The sequence below is a fragment of the Colletotrichum chrysophilum genome (assembly GCF_026319265.1).
Source record: "Colletotrichum chrysophilum strain AFK26 chromosome Unknown scaffold_129, whole genome shotgun sequence".
In the NCBI taxonomy this organism is placed as follows: Eukaryota; Fungi; Ascomycota; class Sordariomycetes; order Glomerellales; family Glomerellaceae; genus Colletotrichum; species Colletotrichum chrysophilum.
The window spans coordinates 48726-67058 of NW_026517416.1; the positions used below are offsets into that span (position 1 = coordinate 48726).

The 18333-nt window shown below is 51.7% G+C and overlaps 6 protein-coding genes across 6 annotated transcripts; 2 read left to right on the forward strand and 4 right to left on the reverse strand.

Moving 5' to 3' along the window:
* Positions 1–991: 991 nt before the first annotated feature.
* On the forward strand, positions 992–1652 carry COL26b_011076 (uncharacterized protein; the record flags this gene model as incomplete). Its single annotated transcript, XM_053183753.1, has 2 exons — positions 992–1339; positions 1470–1652. 2 exons carry the CDS (start codon positions 992–994, stop codon positions 1650–1652), a joined length of 531 nt encoding a protein of 176 aa, XP_053032292.1.
* A 1314-nt stretch (positions 1653–2966) lies between these two features.
* COL26b_011077 (uncharacterized protein) lies at positions 2967–3209 on the reverse strand (the record flags this gene model as incomplete). The annotated part of the gene is made up of 1 exon (XM_053183754.1): positions 2967–3209. The coding sequence occupies one exon, from the start codon at positions 3207–3209 to the stop codon at positions 2967–2969; it is 243 nt and encodes an 80-aa protein (XP_053032293.1).
* Positions 3210–5466: 2257 nt separating this feature from the next.
* On the reverse strand, positions 5467–7154 carry COL26b_011078 (uncharacterized protein; the record flags this gene model as incomplete). The annotated part of the gene is made up of 6 exons (XM_053183755.1): positions 5467–5771; positions 5931–6153; positions 6207–6295; positions 6344–6575; positions 6626–6842; positions 6946–7154. 6 exons carry the CDS (start codon positions 7152–7154, stop codon positions 5467–5469), a joined length of 1275 nt encoding a protein of 424 aa, XP_053032294.1.
* Positions 7155–7721: 567 nt separating this feature from the next.
* On the forward strand, positions 7722–8957 carry COL26b_011079 (uncharacterized protein; the record flags this gene model as incomplete). Its single annotated transcript, XM_053183756.1, has 4 exons — positions 7722–7808; positions 7865–8253; positions 8311–8385; positions 8435–8957. The coding sequence occupies 4 exons, from the start codon at positions 7722–7724 to the stop codon at positions 8955–8957; spliced, it is 1074 nt and encodes a 357-aa protein (XP_053032295.1).
* Positions 8958–9561: 604 nt separating this feature from the next.
* On the reverse strand, positions 9562–11426 carry COL26b_011080 (uncharacterized protein; the record flags this gene model as incomplete). The annotated part of the gene is made up of 3 exons (XM_053183757.1): positions 9562–10347; positions 10404–10665; positions 10723–11426. 3 exons carry the CDS (start codon positions 11424–11426, stop codon positions 9562–9564), a joined length of 1752 nt encoding a protein of 583 aa, XP_053032296.1.
* Positions 11427–12498: 1072 nt separating this feature from the next.
* On the reverse strand, positions 12499–13753 carry COL26b_011081 (uncharacterized protein; the record flags this gene model as incomplete). The annotated part of the gene is made up of 4 exons (XM_053183758.1): positions 12499–12830; positions 12893–13303; positions 13355–13532; positions 13589–13753. The coding sequence occupies 4 exons, from the start codon at positions 13751–13753 to the stop codon at positions 12499–12501; spliced, it is 1086 nt and encodes a 361-aa protein (XP_053032297.1).
* Positions 13754–18333: the final 4580 nt, after the last annotated feature.

Sequence of the window (18333 nt, forward strand, 5' to 3'; positions counted from 1 at the left end):
CACAGAGGGGGCTGATAGCCGCTGCCTGGTGGGCGCCTCCGCAGTGATGCAGGGCTGAAATTGCTCAACGAGAGCGGGTCGGAGGCTCCCCTGAAAATGAAATGACATTTGCCGACAATACACTAAGAACAGCTGCTGCCTTCACAGCAAATTTTTGAAGCCCGTTGCCCGTGACTCATATGCGGCTAACCAAGAACTAAGATCACTGATGTTGCCTGCGAATAGCGCGAGCTAACGTTCAACAGCGCCCGATGGAGCTTCAGCTAGATTAAGCTTAAACAGGTTGAGGGTGTCATCCACAGCTGGTGGTGGTGTGGGCGCTTGTTCGGGGGCTCAGACGATTGGGTTGCTTGTTACTCACTCACTCAACTCGAACCAACCAACCAACCGTAGGACTCTTCTATTTTTGTCCGCCAAAAAAGTCCTGGTTTTGGAAGATCATGGGTATGAACCGGCGGCAATAGTCGCATCTTCATTGCCAACAGGACAACCTCTTTGTCCAGCAGGCAGGGTTCCTCTGGTCCAACACTACCCTGAACACGGAACCAACAGCTGTAATACTTGCTGCGATGCTCATCGTCTCACCAACCAACGACAACATGCATACCCAGCCTCGCACAGGTCGTAGCAAACATTTCACGCCCCTTACACCCGCCCGCCCATCCAGGCAGAAACAAACAAGAACGGCACTCGCCAAAAATACCCCAAGATCCCATATCCTGCGTGCCTACCTGAAGGCTAGCAAGCCTCCCCTGTCGTGAGACAGCGATCCCCTTCCTCCACCCCAAACTCGCAAAGCTCCGCCCCTACCCACCACGTCCAACACCAAACACCCCTCTTCCACCAAGAATTCCATCTCGCTTGGCCGCATTCCTGTATAAAGCCATTTCCCAACCCCATACCACCGCCGCCAGCTCGCTCTGCTTCGCGTCCTCCCCTCTCTCGCAGCAAAAAAACCCCTCCCGACGTCCTCGAAAATCACCGCGCAGACATGACCCAATACGCCGGCCAACCCGGCGCCGCCGCCCCGGCCGCCAGCAGCTCCTTCAAAGACCGCAACTGCCCCAACATGCGCGGCTGCTGGTCCTTCTCCTGGGAGGCCTACTCGCTCAAGACGTCCGACAAGCAGGCCCTGCTGCGCCGCATCTGCATGTACATCATCCTCGGCATCCGCACCGCGCTGTCCATCCTCAGCATCGTGCGCGACATCATCGCCGGCCGCGTCGTCAGCTGGATCATCGGCATCATCCTCGCCGTGCTGGGCTTCTTCTTCATCGCGTGGTGTCTGGCCGTCATCGGGCAGGCGGAGGGGCGGCGGAAGGTGTTTGGGATCATGCTGGTGAGTTATTTGGCCCCCCCCCCCCCCTCGCCCGGTTCTCTGTTTGGGCGGGTTTTTGCTTGGTCCGGCAGGGTGTGCCGGCTTGGCCCATGTTTGGGAATTTTGTGGCTGATTGCGATTTGTCGTACAGGGGCGCTTGTATTTCGATATTTTCCTGCTCGTCACCGCATTCATCCACGCCGCGCTTCTGGTCGGCAGCTTCTTCGGACTCGGCAGCGGGGGCGGGTATGCGACTTGGCTCATTATGTGGCTGCTGATTTTCGGCGTTGCCTGGATCTGCACCTGGCCTGCGGAGCCTGAGAGCTACGCCTGAGCGTATGGGACGAGGGTTTTTCGAACTTCGTCAGTTGTTTGGAAAATGAATTATCGGTTGCATTTGAGATGCTACGAGTTGGGATACGTGAGAGGCGTGCGACGGAAGTTTGTGAGTGGGTCGCAGCGACCATATACTTTGTGTGATGGTTTCGCCAGCGATGGACTTGGGATTTGAAGTTTGAGATACCCCTTTCGATGTGGATGTGGATGGATTCTTCAGAAATAGTTGCATTCTATGGAATCAATCTGCTGAATACGAAATTGTCTGCTACGTTTGCATCGACCCCTTTCACTTCCCGTGCAGTGAGTGCATATGAAGCATTAATGAAAATCTCGCCCAGCCTGGCATACACTGGTCTTCGGGTACCGTCCACACATGGATGGTAGGAAGCACTGTTCCGGAGGCTGCCCGACTTTACCTCTTTAACAGGTATAGACGACTTTTACACACCAAACAAAACAAATCCCATCCGAAGGCCTGGGTTCGGGGACGGGAAGCCGGCGCCGGCAGTCTACTAGCTCGTTCGGGGAAAACCCGCGTCGACCCGATTTCGCCAGCACCCGGGCGGGTCCGAGTCGGAGTGAGCTCCGGCGAACACCTGGAGGAGGTGGAGTAGCCTTCCCACTTGCCGGTGCTGCCGAGCAGGTGCCGAATGTCCTTGACTGCGTCACAAGTAATGCAGGACGTGTTTGGACGACTAAGATAATGTATTATCCAACTGGCATGGTGCTTTAGACACAGGTTCTCTAAAAGTAGTCGACGGTCGCCACCGGGGAAACCGCCAACTAGAGGCCAAGTAGCCGAAGATTATGATCTGGGAGTTAAGACTACGGCCAACCGCATTCAACGGGCTCCTCATAAGCCCCCTCGATTACCCAGCTCTGGCAACAAGATTGTTTTCAGTGCGATAATGCGTTGTTTGATCGGCGCTGTCGTGGAACTCCATTGGAGACGGCTGGGTGGCGAGCGAAGTCGGTGCCGACAGTCGCGGAATTGAAGGTCGGAGAAACACGAAATTGAAACTCAAACTACGGGTGGAGAGATTGGAAATTGCAATCCTACAATCATAATAACAACTTGCGACGACAAACAACGGACAATATGGTACAACCACGGCGACAGGCTGCATTTGGGGGTATAAACTCTTTCTAAATTCGCATTTCGGGAGTATCGCATGCAATCGTACAAACGAAGACCAATTTGTAACAAGACAGACCGACCGACCCAAAAAAAAGTACCCCACGAAAAGGGGGAAAAGGGAAAAAAAAGGGGACGAGATTCCAGAACGTGGGCTACAGTCGCGCTCTGTGCTTACGACTTGTAGCCCAGACGCTCCAGGAGAGACTGTCCCGCGGGCGCGCCGCCCTGTCCTCTCCTCAAGCCGGCGTCGACACCCTTCACGTAGTCGAGCACGCGCAGGTGCTCCTTCTTGAGCTCCTCGAAGTCGTGGGAGAGCTGCTCGTGCCAGGGGTACAGGACGAAGACCTGGAAGCCGAGCGCGGAGGAGGCGACGAGGAAGTTGGTGAGGGAGATAGCGCGGGTGATGAGGACCATTTTGACGGTTTTCTTATGTGTTCTTTATGTGTATTTCTTATGTGTATTGTTTATTGTGTATTTTTCGAGATCGTCGGATTCTAGGAAGAAACAGGAGTCAGCGCCGGAAAAGATCGCGGGGCATCTTGGCCCGAACGGAAAGCCGAATGCGAGAATGCGCCGTGCCGGAAACTCACCTTTGACGTGGAATGTATTTGGTGTTCTGGAACCTGGTCTATACGCAGTCGGTCTGTCACAGAAGGAAATGTAGAAAGAAAAGACGGTAGAGAGGGAAAGGTGAGGTGTGTAGGAGGGAAAGAGGAAGAAAGGGAAAATTACGGGTTGGAGAGAGGGAAGGAGGATTACGACAAGGAAAGGCGTAGAAATTATTCACGAAGAGGGAACCCGGGGATGATACCTGAAAGACCTATTTAGGAAGTCCCCCAGCCGATTACCTCACCGACAGCGGCCCGGCGGCAAAGTGGGACCCCGAAGACTTTCGAGGCCGCTCGGACTTGGGATACAGGTGTCTCTGTCTCCTGTTGTACAAAGGCAATGGAGGGCCCAGCCATACAACTGTTCGGATACGACGACTTGCGTGGGGTGCAGAGGTGCCCGAATTCCTGCCAATTTTCGTCTTGTACTCTACCTCGGGCAGCGCGCGGGGTGAGGTGACCCGGCCAGAGCGAGCTGTCACCTGTCTGCAGCAGAGGCTCGGCAACCCACGTTGTTTTGCTGCGCGCTGCCGTAAACAGAGCGAGAGTCAAGAGGGTGCAGTAGGTCCTTTGGGCGTTGCTGGCGCAGCAAATAGGAAGCGGGCGTTGGAGGGAGAGCCCCCGAGAAAGGAGGGATGATTCAAGGCCGATGGGGAACAGTGGCGTGACTTTTATGGGGAACCCTTTGGACGGCCCTTCGACCACCACCCCTGGCGCCAACGGCATCGCGGGAGCTGAGGAGAGCACACGACTAAGGGATTAGAGCTAGAGAATGTCCCGGGGTGGAGCTGGACGGCCGGGGATGGGGTGAAGCAACGGACGACGCCGGTCTTCTTATTCCTCGACTTGATCATGTTAAAAAGGATGGCCTCGTGATTCCTCTCTCCATTGTCGGATTACTTTAGCTTACATCTCGCTGCCTTGTGGTCGTCGTCGTGTCTCTGGGCAAGGTTACATTGGGTTTGCGCCTGAGGGGGCCATAGAATGGGGCAGAGGAGAGAGCGTGTGCTCTACATGCAGGGGAGGAATGACGCATGTGACAGAAGACAAACACTCCCACTCGCGGCGAAGGAAAATTTTGCCGCATAGGCCACCCCCGTGAGCAATCTCACTACTAATATTTGGCAAATTCTGTGTAGATGATTGATGTAGTGTCTGGGTTTGATAACGCCGAATGAGCCTGTATCCGAATTGTGCAGGGCCGTGAGGACACGATGACGGTGCCCAGAGGTTTTCCCAGCAGCTGTCCCCGCGTGTTATTCTACTTACCCGGTTGCCCGCGGAAAGTTCAGTGGTCCGCTGTAACATCCCAAGTTAAAACATCCTTTTCCATTTCGCATACTTGATGATTATTCGGGGACCAAGAGCTGGAGTAAACCTGACCAGGAACTGGTCCGGCACTTTTGGTCCATGGCCGCCTCTGCCCCGCCTCCCAATCGCCCGGTTCGACACCGGTAGCGGCAGCTAGAGCGGGTCTTGTCAATCGGCTCTGCCACGTGTTGATGGAGCATCGCTGCTCCGAAAGCTGCCGATTGATCGGACCCGCCTTCCGACAATTGTCTTGTTTTCTCACGCCGTCCATGTTCGCCGTCTCATGCAACCGTAAAGTTTGTCACGTTGTGCCACTGAACATCTCATGACGCTGGCAGATTCAATTTGGTATCCTGTTTAAACTGCGTATTGACTTTGTCGTTCAACACTGTGCCTAAAGGATCGCAGGCTTTCGGTACGGCTCCCCGACCGGAGATGTTTCGGGTTTGGCCGGTTCAGCCGGTTTCCATAGCCAGCACAATGAACCACCGGATCCATTCGCTTAAGGTCGCAGTCCGTCTGCGACGTTCTCATTCTGCGAGTCATTGTCGTCGACAGTCTCACCGTCAAGCTCATATAGATGAGGATTTCGCTTTCTAGACGAAAGCCAGTCAATATTCAGAGTTCTCGACAACCTAAATCGATCAACTTACAGGTCTCTTTTGTACAAATAATCTAGCAGGTACATTCCGATGACCGCAAGACCACCGAAAAGAATGAGGATCTGATATCCGTATTTGTACTTTGGCTCATCATATGTTGGGAATAACACCACTGGGTTCCGAAATTAGCATGTGCTTTGACACGAAAGCATACGAAAGGGACAGCTTACCAGGCATCCAGGCGCTGAAGGTGTACGTAAAGATGTTTCCTGTGGCAACAAGAAGTTGTCGCAGGTTAGCGTTCCACTGCGTGATCTCATGCCCATAGCTGATCACCACCGGCTGTGCTGCTCCGCCCGTGTAACTCAGGTAAAAGGCCGCAAGAAGTGCTGCTTTGGGCACGTTCCATATCGACAATATGATGTTTGACACCAAGACGAGCACTTGCACGAAGACTACGGTTAGGACGCGATTGCCTGTCGCATCCGAGAGCCATCCTACCGAAAAGGCCGCTACGATCTGGATCGCGTTTCCTGTAGTACCCAGTCAGATACACGATCTCCAGAAGACAACGTTCCAGGGGCTGTGATGGGCTACTTCTCTATATTGCTTACCAATTGTCGGGAGAACGTTCGTCTGGACAACCGAGTAGCCCTCAGACTTCAGATAGAGATTGAAGTATCCAGTACCAGACCCAGCTTCAGCAACCATGAGATAGGGCAGGATAAAAGCCCAAAGCTGCCAAGATGTATAGATGTCTTTGACGGCCTTGAATGTGAGTTTCGATGGCGGCTTGCGACCCATCTTCTTGGTTCTTTCCAGTCCATACTCGCGGTCCTGCCACCGCAGTGTCAGCAGAGGACGGTCACGGTTTGCAATGAAAGACTCACCTCTTTCTTCAGATAGAATGCTCGCGTATTGTGCGGCAAGTCTGGGAGGGCGAAGAATCCGTACAGGGCAATCGGTATCGAGATGACCCCTTCCGTCTGTTAGTAAAAGGTTCCAACCATTCAAGCGACACTCTCACCATCCATGATGAATAGCCAGCGCCAACCCGACAGGCCTGCAGCCCCGTTCATGCCAGTGTACAACCCAGCCTGCAAGTACCCGCTGAACATTCCAGCGATCGCAGCCGTCTGCTCAAAAAGGGCCATGCGCTTCGCGAGCTGGGTCTTTCCGTACCAACTCCCCAAGATACTCGCAAAACCTGGGAAGCTGCACGATTCGAGAAGCCCAATGCAGAAACGCAATGCGTACAGCTAAGAGAGCGGTCAGGATACAAACCATAGAGGAAGGGTAGATGACGTACAGTTTCGACGTTTTTAGCACTAGCCATGACCATTGTCAAGGCCGACCACGCCAGCTCGCAGGCGGGAATCCATATCGACGGGCGCACCCACTTCAACTGGATCATCTGCGCGGGTATAGTACCCAGGATGATGCCGATATTGAAATATGTGTTGAGGAAATTTCTCTCATTTCCATACAGACCCATCTCTTCTTGCATGCCGCTTACGAATGCATTGCTGTAGTTCGTCTGGTCTAGGTACTTGATGAAATATCCCAGCAAAACATACGAACTCGTTACGTCAGTCGTATTTCTTCCGGTTGGCATTGAGAACGGCTCACAATAGGAAGCTGTCGAGCTTTTGAATGTACTTCCTCTCCCGGGGGTCATCACCCCAGATCTTTCGCGCAACATTTGAGAATATTCCGCGGGACGGTTGGCGGCTCTGAGCGTCCTCCTGTGCATCTGCCGATACCACTGTGTCTTGCTTGCCGTCGCTAGACATTGCTTCGCCTGAAAAGGTTTGATACTGGTACGATGGAGGCGCCATGCTGACTGGATGTTCAAAGTCGGCATTTCATATATGCGTTCACGGGGCAAGGCCGATGGCCGACATACAAAAGGGAAAGACTGCATCTCGATAGCACGCCACTTTTGGTTTCTATGGTGAGTTGGATGGCAGCGGGATAAGAGTACACAATTATTCCCTACGATCACGACGCTACCGTGGGGGTCACGCTGCAGGCGGGACCTGCGACCGACAGCCCGGGGGAAGGCCGGCAATCGACCGAGCGAGGCCCTATTTGTAAGAACCCTCGGGAATAATCATGAAAACAAGATAACATTAGATCTATCGTGTAGAATATCTTTGTCGGAGGTTTTTCATGCGCGCGGCCTGTGGAGAATGATAAGATCAGTGTGGGAGATGGGATCTTTGGCCAATGTGAGAGTTGCAGAGGGCATGACGAATCTGCGAGGATGATGTCGCGACAAGCGACACGAGATGGCGTGCTTGCAACGTTTCCTCGGAGAACCTCACCCGCTCGCGTTTTTAAGACGGTTTGCCGATATTGAGGAGTGATTTCTCCAGTAAATTTCCATTATATCGATTTTGACCATGGCAACGCAAGTGCAGACTGCGACTGAACAACTTCGGAAACTGCAATTACGTGCAGAAACCTCGATCGACTACGAGAAGGAGAAGGTATGCAGAAAGATTAATGCTATCGTCTTCGAATTGTTTACTGACACTATCGACAGTACAAATATGAAAGCTACCTCCCCCATTTTACACCCGGCACTCAACCGCCTCTTGAGGAGTTTGAACACGTTGATGTCGGGCTGAGAGCAGATCCTGAGAAGAAGAGCCTTCTCTCGGCCCACGGCGTAACACATGAAGAGATTACCCCGGCAATTGGGACCGAGATTCATGGGATTCAGCTCAGTCAATTGAACCCCGCCCAACTAGATGAACTCGCCCTCCTCGCCGCCGAGCGGGGTGTCGTTCTCTTCCGGGACCAAGACTTTGCCGACATTGGACCCGATAGGCAGAGACAGTACGGACAGCACTTTGGCCCTCTTCATGTTCACCAGATGGGTGGTCAAATCAAGGATTACCCCGAGCTTCTCCCCGTGTACCGGGACTTTACGTGAGTCAGTCACGATTCCCCAATTACAGACACCCCGCTGAGGAGCGTCGAACACAGTGCAGGTGCAGTAGACAACGAGATTAAAGACAATGTTACAAGTGTAAAGTGGCACAGTGACATGAGCTATGAGATGTAAGTCACGACCATGTAGAGACACAAGTCTGGTACTGATGGTTTCAAGCAACGGCATGGGCACAACAACGTTCCTTCCGCTGAGCACCCCGCGATCTGGAGGTGACACTCTGTACCTCTCGACCACAGCAGCCTACTACGCGTTGTCAGACACCTATCGCACACTGCTGCACGGCTTGAAAGCCGTTCACTCCGGTTTCTCGCAAGCGTCCGTGCATGATCATCGAGACCGCTACATCAGAGAGCCAATCGAGACAGTCCACCCCGTTGTGCGAACACATCCCGTCACAAAACAGCTTTCTCTATATGTCAACAGATTGTACACCAAGAGGATTGTTGGGATGAAGCAAGAAGAGAGCACTTCCTTGCTGAACTTCTTGTTTGATCACATTGAGAGAGGGCAGGACTGGCACTTGAGGGTGCACTGGAAGCCCGGAACGGTCGTGGTTTACGACAACAGAAACACCCAGCACTCTGCACTCAGAGACTTCCGGGTGGAGGAGGGCACGACGAAGCGGCATATGCTGAGAATCACACCTCAGGCTGAGCGACCGTACTTTGCAGAGCCTTAGGTCCTGCTACAGCTCGTAGTGGTTGTTTGTAGTCTACGATAGTCACTATTTTTGGCCACATTTCCTGAACCGGTATGCAGATAGTACATGTGATAGGCAGAATTCCCAGCAAGATGACAGGGAATAGCGAACAACAAGAAAGCAGAATTTTCAACCTACCCCTCTTCAACCATGGGTGAAAGTGACTCCAGATAGGTGAAACTTAATTGGAGGACATTGCTTAGAATCTGATGGAAACCAAGAAGCTGGTAACTGTACCGCTTGACCGCACGTTTAGCCTTTTTGATGGATTACATGGGACGTGTTTGAACTCGTCGAAACTTTCACGGAAGGATGGAAACGCATGGATAGTAGACATGGTCCCATCATAGACGTCATGCTCAGTTACGGGACGGACCATCAGATGAAGGGACTCATCTGGGTTATAGTAGATCGTTCACCACGGCAAAGTTTTGTAACACAAAGGATGACTAGTAGAAGACGGCGTTCAATTAGATTATGGACACCTTAGGCTGGTAGGTATCAAACCCCCGCAACGGATCCAGCAGCCCAGCTCGATGTTCACCGCGCACCCGGCATTCTCATTTTCATCCATCAAATGCTTCTAGAAGCGCAGACTTTGTACGTTGTTCAACAGGAAATTGAAGCTGTCTTGACGGAAGTCATCATCGATCAAGTCAGCGTTGTTCGCCATCACATGCAACAACTTTCCACCATCCTTCCACTTTGGCCAGTCAATGAGCTTGACACTCGCCACTCCAGTGCCGCCTTTGGAGTCGTTCGGATCCTGATTATAGGCAAAGTTGAAATAATATGCTCGTGTAGCTGAGGCGGCGTAATTTGGCTTGATGCCGTAGAACGTCTGAAGGAGGTCCGACCCGTGGAAGGTGCCCAGAACTGGCGTACCGTAGTCATAACTGGAGATATAGCTCCAATTCGGGATATCGGGTTGCACAGTTGTGGAAATGTTGAGCACTGCTCTTCGCGTGAGAGTGAAGACGGAGTCTCCAAGAATAGCCGCCATGCGCTTGAATTGTGGGTAGATATTATTGAAGCCAGCAGTACGGAAGGGAGATCCTGCAGAAGGACGATTCTTGTAAGTGGCGACGAGACCTTTTACTTGTTGAGGTGATGCATTATTGAAGAACAGAGTTTGGAAGTATTCTTCCACCTCCGAAGTTGTGGAGATGTTCGGCGTGAAGAGGGCGAAAAGAGTGCCTTCATCTTCTTGATCTCCAATGATGAACGGCACTTTGGGGAGTTTGCCTGAGGTTGCAAAAAGCTCAGGACTGGAAACGATACTTTTGCCGTCGGGTCTCGGGAGATATGAAAGTGCAATCGAGCTGTAGCTCAAGAGGCCGGGAACCGAGTTTGCCGCTTTTCTCATATCCTGTGGCGTTCGTTATCAGATAATGCACGTACGAAAAGGCCGAAGGGTTGGCTTACATCATAAGGGAGATCTCGTAGACATTTGAGGCGATCCGCTGCCGTGTCGCAGCCGGCCGTAGACACAACCTGGTCATAGATCTTCTGTGCCTTGGGCGAATCCATCGGGTCTGTAGGTACAGCTGAGCCGGAGTTCATGATTGCACCGCGGAAGAGCGCCTTTCCGTTGCGGGTGATATTGCCGTTATTCAGAGTAAGCTGACTGAAAACCGAAATAGCCCCGGCCGATTCTCCCCAGATGGTGACTTTGTCTGGGTCTCCGCTATGAAATTGGTTGTTAGTATTTCTCAATAGCTTATGGGAGGCTAAGACTGCTTACCCAAAGCTGGCGATGTTGTCTTGGACCCACTCGAGACCCATTCTTTGGTCAAGCAGCCCAGCATTGGAGCTTCCCTCCATCATGAGGTCCTTTCCAGGCATGAAACCGAACGCTCCAACTCTGTAGTTGACAGCTACGAAGACGATTGGCTTCCCTGTAGACATGGATTCTGCTACGAGACCGGCCCCATTGTACATTGATGTGCTCCCCAGCTCGAAGCCTCCTCCGAAGATCCAGAACATCACCGGGAGCTTATCCTTCTCCGTTGTCCCAGCTGGCCGTTGCACATTGATCGTGAGACAATCTTCTTGTCCAACGGCGAGGTTCTTGATGATGGGTAAGTTCAGCACCTTATCGAGAACATCTGGCGGGATAAGAGGTGAGCCGAAGTTGGTGTTCAGGGCGAACTGCGGGCAAGATTCGGGCTGTTCTGTGGTAGCGTCGACGTTGCCCAAGGCTTCGGTGATGCGGACGGGAGGCTTGAACCGCAACTCCCCAATGGGAGGTTTTGCGACGGGAATTCCATTGAATGATTCGACCTCGCCGGCTTTTGCTCCGAGGAATCCTTTTGATGTGCCTTTGATGTTGGCTTGTGGCGTTTTGATCGTGACTTGTGGAGTCCCTCCTTTTGCCTGCGGCGCTGCTTGCGGCGCTGCCCAAGCCAAGGAGATTAGAGAGACGAAGGCCAGCGTCCTGGGAAACATCATTAAGAAGCGATGGTGAAGAAGAAAGAATTTGGCGAACACCGGAGAAGTCTGTTCTCGCGACCTCTTTCAGGAGTTGTGGTCAGACCTAGGGGTTGAGAAGGGTCCGGGCCACGACACCTGCATATATCAACGTTAGAGCCATGCACCGCCATGTCGTCTTCGGCAATCATGGAAAGAACGCAATGATATCATATGACAGAAACCCAGAGATCTCAATCGCCTACGCTTGAGTTTGCCCAGGTAGCTTAATGTCGGATGAACCAGGTAGCGTGCGACGGGAGATGGCGGTGACTTCGGAAACTGCTGGGGAAGTCTTCGCATCGCATGGCCGAAAAGAGAAGTGTTCCTAATTTTTGACACCCGTCAAGGTCGTGGGCGCTAATGAAAGCCGTTCTACAAGTTCCACGGGGAGGGGTTCTAGAGCTATCCCATGTGTCCCGACCGTGCCGTGGTGTTGGCCCGACCGAAATCCTTCCGTCCCTCGGCAACCAGTGCGCAATATGATGGGCCGGCAGGTGTCATGCGCCCGCGCATTCAGATGGAGGGCGGGAAAGGGTAACGAAAAGAGCAACTTTGTCAATGCTTTCGCCGAATACGGAATGTGGCCCAGGGAAGGACGCGGGGTCCAAGAGAGAGGATGGAATCGGGGAATCAGTCCATGAATCGGCCAACATCGACGTCAGGCCGTGATGGCTGTGAAGTTGCTGTCCATTACATACGGAAATGAAGCCTGTTCTGTGACGGACAATGTTGCGAGGCAGACTGGGAGATCAGACGAAAAACGCCTCATCCAATCCGAGGACCAATTCTCAACCCTCCTATTTCGTAATCGGCTTGGTGAACATGGTAGGATCCCAGAGGGAAGGATGCAGAAGCTTGGATGCATTTCTAAAGCTTCAGCCAGGTCAGGGTTCGAGTCAAATTACGCAACATTCAGGAAGATTCTTGTCGACTCCGATTGCTTCCCTGTGCTACACGAACGGTGCGGCTCGTGAGAACGCGTTGAATAGATCCGATTGGAGGAATTTGCTTCTTACTGCTAGCAAGACCCTGCTTCGCTTAGACTTCATTACATGTGACCAGCAATGGCCTTGGGCTGGTACAGTTCCTCTAGATATTTTTCTTCCTCTTCGGTAAGAACCTTCCCGTCCGCCGTAATGGCCTGGTCGATTCTCTCGACGCTGCTGAAGCCAATGATGGGGCTGGTAACCCGCTTGTTGATCCATGCTAGAGCCACGTGCGCCATGGGCCACTGGCGCTTCTCCGAGACCTCAATAACTCTCTTGATGATTGTGAGATCCGGTTCGACCGTCCCGTGGGATCCGGGCTGTCCCTCCTTCTCGCCCTTGCTTCGCGAGGTGGAGCCGAAGTCTGCGGGAGGTCTCGCGAGATGACCGCGGCCTGGTGTCAAGTATGGTTAGCCATGCCTCGTATGCTTCGTTTACTGCCCGAGGTTCACTTACATAGCGGAGCCCACGGAATAAGTCCTACGCCGGTATCGTCACAGAATCGGTTCATCTCCCGCTCTTCCTCGCGGTACAGAAGATTGTAGTGGTTCTGCATTGAGACAAACTTGGTCCAGTTGTTCTTTTCCGCGACGAACTGCATCTGGGCGAATTGGGTTCCCCACATGCTGCTTGCACCGATGTATCGAACCTTTCCAGACTGAACCAAGTCATGCAAAGCCTTCATTGTTTCCTCGACGGGTGTCCGAGGGTCGAATCGGTGAATTTGCAACAGATCGATGTACGGAGTATCAAGCCGCTTGAGCGAGGCTTCGACTTGGTTGAAGATGGCACCTCGGGAGAGACCAAACTGGTTCTGGTAATCCTTCACCTTATTGAACTCATCGCGGAAGTTGAATTGCCGAGCCTCTGATCATTCAATTAGAAATCTGTCTCGAATCGCGATCTCGAATGACGTACCAGGTTCCTCGCCGACCGCAAAGAAACACTTTGTCAGAATAACGACCTTCTCCCGGGGGATGTTGTACTTCTTGAGCGCCTTGCCAATGGTGACCTCGGAAGCACCGTTGGAGTACACGTTGGCTGTATCCCAAGTGTTGAGGCCTCGATCGTAGGCAGCCTTGAGCAGCGGGAGCGCCTGAAAGCTCCTGTTAGTACAACCTGACCACGCAATTGGTTTTGCATCGCACGCACGTCGTCCTCGCCCAGAGCCCACGGAATCGTACGCGGGTCGCCAAAGCTCATGCAGCCAAAGATGGGAACTGAAACACGAAGTCCGGACTTTCCGAGTTGGCGGTACTCGACTTTAGTGCTCTCGAGCGACTCCTTCAAACGCGCGGGAAGCTGCTTGTTGGCCATGATTGCTGTATCTCTTGTATCTCAAAGGTCAGGATCTGCGTAATGTAGCGTTCGGTTACTGATACCAGTCAGCATTTAATCTTATCGGAGGAGCAGATCTGCCGAGCGGGGAGACGTCGAACATATATCTTGTCCATCCCATTATCAACGTCATTAGAGCCCGATCGCGCCATCAAGAGGGGTCACAGCGCGGGTAGTGGACGGCACCGAAATGGCGAACAGCTACCCCGCATTGCGCTGATCAGTGTCTCTCTGCCCCTCAAATGTGGGAATTTGCTAGCTGTTGATGCGTATCGCTGACATCAAATCGCATTATTGATCGGAGTTAGCGCCGATTGACCTGTAACTGCCACTGTCATGATGCGAGTTGAGAATTACCTTGATAGATGATTGGTAATGGCTTCAAGGAGACTGGGTTCGTTATGGAGATTGGAGCTATTAAGTCCGACCATGCGTCTTTCGGATTCACCGGTAGTTGAAGTGACTTTCCTCAATGTTTCAAAGCGGCCAATTCACAAGCGCTCGATTTCCCGTCTGATAACACGCATTTCAGATGTGTATCAAGAATCCGGCACGGAATTTCTCATGCCTCCAATATACCTAGCAAAGTAACCAAATGAATAAAGGACTGGGAATATTCTACCTATTGAGTGGGATTAGAATGTGCCTTAAACACTATTTAACTGAAGCATTCGTCAAAGGTGCCAACAAAAGGGCCTGCTCCACTGGGATCGTTGTTGGGTTCGCAAGCACCTCGGGCACTACAAGTGCCTCTTCCGTTATTACACGCGGCGCCAGCGTTGACCTTCGCGTTTTGGTTACCCCCGCCGAGGATGAAGTCGTCAACTTGAGATCGTCCGCCGCCGGTTAGACATTCCTTGAAAGTCCCCACGAAAGGTCCAGCGCCGCTTGGGTCGTTATTTGGCTCGCATCGCCCGCCCTTGCAAAAGCCACGGCCATTATTACAACTTTCTGCCTGATGATTAGCTCATGAAACAATATCGCTCCTGTCGAAAAGAAATCTTACGAGCAAAGACAGGGCTCATCACCAGAGCCAACAAGGCGGTTGCTGAGGTGAATCTCATTTTGACCAAGAGAGAGCTCAGTGAACGGCAACTACCGACACAGAATTATTGGAGTCAGAAAGTATGATGAGGTACAAGAGGAAAGGCTATGTTCGACTGAAGACCAGCTTCTGCTTGGCGATGAAAGAGATGGGTTGCTGAAGATTACGAGGGCACATTCATAGAGTGTTCGAGAGAGGCTGTGACTTATTTAATTGGACTTGAAAGCTGGAAATCCATGAAAAGCTACCCTGTGACCGCTAGTCACAGAAAAAGATCACATCCAAACACATAACGCCCAGATAATGGCTGATCCGACGGCATGTTTAAGGTTTGCTGGGATATTCAGGACTGTCATTGAAATTTGTTGCGCTGTCAAAAGTCTCACCACGCTGATTTGAGACCCTTAGACGTGAGTGGGAACGGCGTAGTCCGGGGTTTTCCACGCGACGTCAATCCTCAGTCTCATAGGCTTAAGACGCCATGCTATGATCCGACGGAAGCTGCAGTGTTTGAATGGTCATTGGCTGGTTCGATTTAAACTTGAATGAAAGCTCGCGTGGTTCAATTAGCGCCGTGTCTATTATCATGGATTGGCCGTTTCAGCGATCAGGGGCTGCGACTGCTTCAGAACTGCAACACACGGATAGCTCCGCGGTGGAGATGCTTAACAGCGATGATCACCTTGTTGTACCATGTGAGAATCAAATCGTAACATAATCAACTCTAGGGCATTCACTGGCGCTGCTCTAACTGGGCTGAGTCTAAAAGCATAGAACGTGAGAATTACCACCAAAGCCGGATCTCTACGTAACTCGAGAATACTTGTGTCAGATAATTAGCCAGCAACTTTCTGTAAAGAGAGCGCTCGCCATGGGGATTCTGCGATAATGATTTTATAATAACGGCGATGTGAGCAACAGCAATGGCGACAGGGGCTGTCTCATGGATATTATCTTCTTTTCCCTCTTTTGAGCAATACCCAATCAGCACAGGTGATAGCTGATGTAGGTAGTTTCCCATCAACTTGGTTGAAAGTATCTGCCCGGGTAAGAAGACATCTTTGTGGATTCTACCAGAGTATTTGTTGATTGAAATTGGCACTATTGCCGGTCAAGGGAATGCGGCGGAAGAATTCACGCTGCCCTTATCTCAATTCGAATTTGGCCGCAGAGAAATGTGGAATGCACTGCTTAAATACCTAATCAAAAAGAAACGCTGACATGCGTTGCTTTATATCCTCATCTTTCCAGTCAATCAAAGTTCGTTCCTTCGATTCTGCCATCTTGATTTGTACCAACGGCTCCATTGCTGCCCGTTCCTCGTCCGTCAGAAGATGTAACCTCGTCTCCCAGAGTTTCTCATGCGGGACTTCATGGTCCCTGGCACCGAAGAATAACTCATCTAGATACTTCCAGTAGATGCTGTCAAAAGCCCAGCTGTTTCTAGCGGCATAGTTCAACCAAAATCGGCCCGTCTTCCAGCTATCCCGCATGTAAGTCGAAAGGTGAAAGGAACCTGGGCCCATCTCACCCTCCACATCTTCCAATGCTGATAACCATATTCCTAACCGTGTCTCATAAATGTGCGCCCATTCTTCAATGCCGTCTTTCCATTCCTAGGCCACTCGAGCAATAACCACCAAGGACAATCCAAGACGAAGTGAGTTGGCGCGGCATATGTAAACTCCCAGTCAATTACACCATGAACCATTTCGCTTTCATTCATCAGGACAGTCGATGGCCGGAAATGATCATTCCAAAGGCGGAAAGAGCCTGACCGAGGGGGCATCGCGAACCTCGATTGATCGGCGACAGAACGGGCTGACCAGTCATCCTCAGCAAACCCGAAGTTGGAAAGTTGGCCTTGCTTGGCTTGTCTGCGGAATAATTGTCGCGCAACGTATTTGCAACGGCAGTCATCTTCCGACGACACAATGTCATTGTGCTGAAATAGAAGTGTCGCGATGTGCATGTCAGCCAAAGCCACGTACCAATCATCAACTGATTGGTACGTGGAACCTGGAGATGGCAGCACTGATTCGGGAACGTTAGAGAGCTGCACCATACTGGACATATTGAGAGTGATGGGCCGCGCTAATACAGCACATGATCCAGGTGTCGTGCCGACCAGAGAGCCGAGAAGAGGAAATGCGGGCTGTGCGATCTGGAGCACACAACGGGCCATATCCAGATAAAGCATTTTGAGTCTTTCTTCTGAGATTTCAGAAGATAAGATCGGCATCTCGCTTTCATCTGGTCGTTGGGCCCACATTAACTCACACATACTCGCCCTGGCACCGCAATCCTGGATGATACTAAACGCCCCTACCTCAGGGTCCATTCCATAATGATAGACTCTGGGAACAGATAACTGAGACTGCCTCGAGAGACACTCGGTCGTAGCAGCTTCCAAGAAGAGCTTTTCTGCGGCGAAAGTCGTTTGATCCGTGAGAGGTAAACGCACCACAACCCTGAGAGGAGAGCCCCCGAATCGAATTGGGTATGAGACATGTGAGCCGCCGACGTATATTGGAAAGACTATCATTGCGCACTCTTCGAAGACACGCTCGACGAAAGCTGTGATTTGGCGATATCGGGACTGCGAACTAGCTTCTCTCACCGCTTCGTCCCAACCGTCGTCCTTCCGGTCCCATGCATCGTTGTCGGAGTTTTGCTGAGCACGCATTTTCGCGTTGTGCACTGTCAGAAAGAATTCGCTCAGAGTTGATATGTCGTCCTGCTGGGGGGCGGGGGACGTGGGGAGGGGAGGGCTTGAACAAACAAAAAAATATCAGAGGCAGAGAAACTATGCAAACCAGGTAAAGCCTTTTATTTGCTCACCAGAAACTGGTAAAATGCGGTGACCAGCTGACCTACACTTGTCATCCACCTGCTGCGGTGAGGCACAGTCCTTAGCGACAACCATTTGACAGCCCCCACCCATCGGCACCCTTATGTAAGGCTTGGTGGGTTAAATAGACTATTCATCCGTTCCAACCAATACCGCAGCTGTAGCTTCATTCATTGGGGCCTGCCACGTTGTTCAGCAATGAATTGGGAGTTTTTGGGGGGGAGGAAACAAGAGCGAAGCAAGATGGGGAAAACGCCCGCTTTTTCATCAGCATAACCCTGAACACTAGCTTTCACTATCTCCAGCCTGGTCTGAATCACCGCAGCCGTAATAGGGTGGAGGAGAAAGCAAAAGGAAACCCTTCTGAAAACCATCACCTCCAACGAGACATCAAAGCGGTTTGCATAGGTAAAACTCGATTATGTCGGAGATCGGCCAAGGGAAACCATAATTGATGTGCACTTTTGTTTTGGTAAACACCCATTTCAGAACATGAATCCCTTCGGTTCTTCGTATTTTCCACCGAAAACAGTGGTCAGAAAGTGAAAGACATGTCTGAAATTGTAGAATGAGAATACAAGTTTGAGCCATCAATTGGACGGAAGCTTACTCGAGGCACATTCAATTTCTAAGAAGTGTGTTCATGAACAAACCATCTTTCAT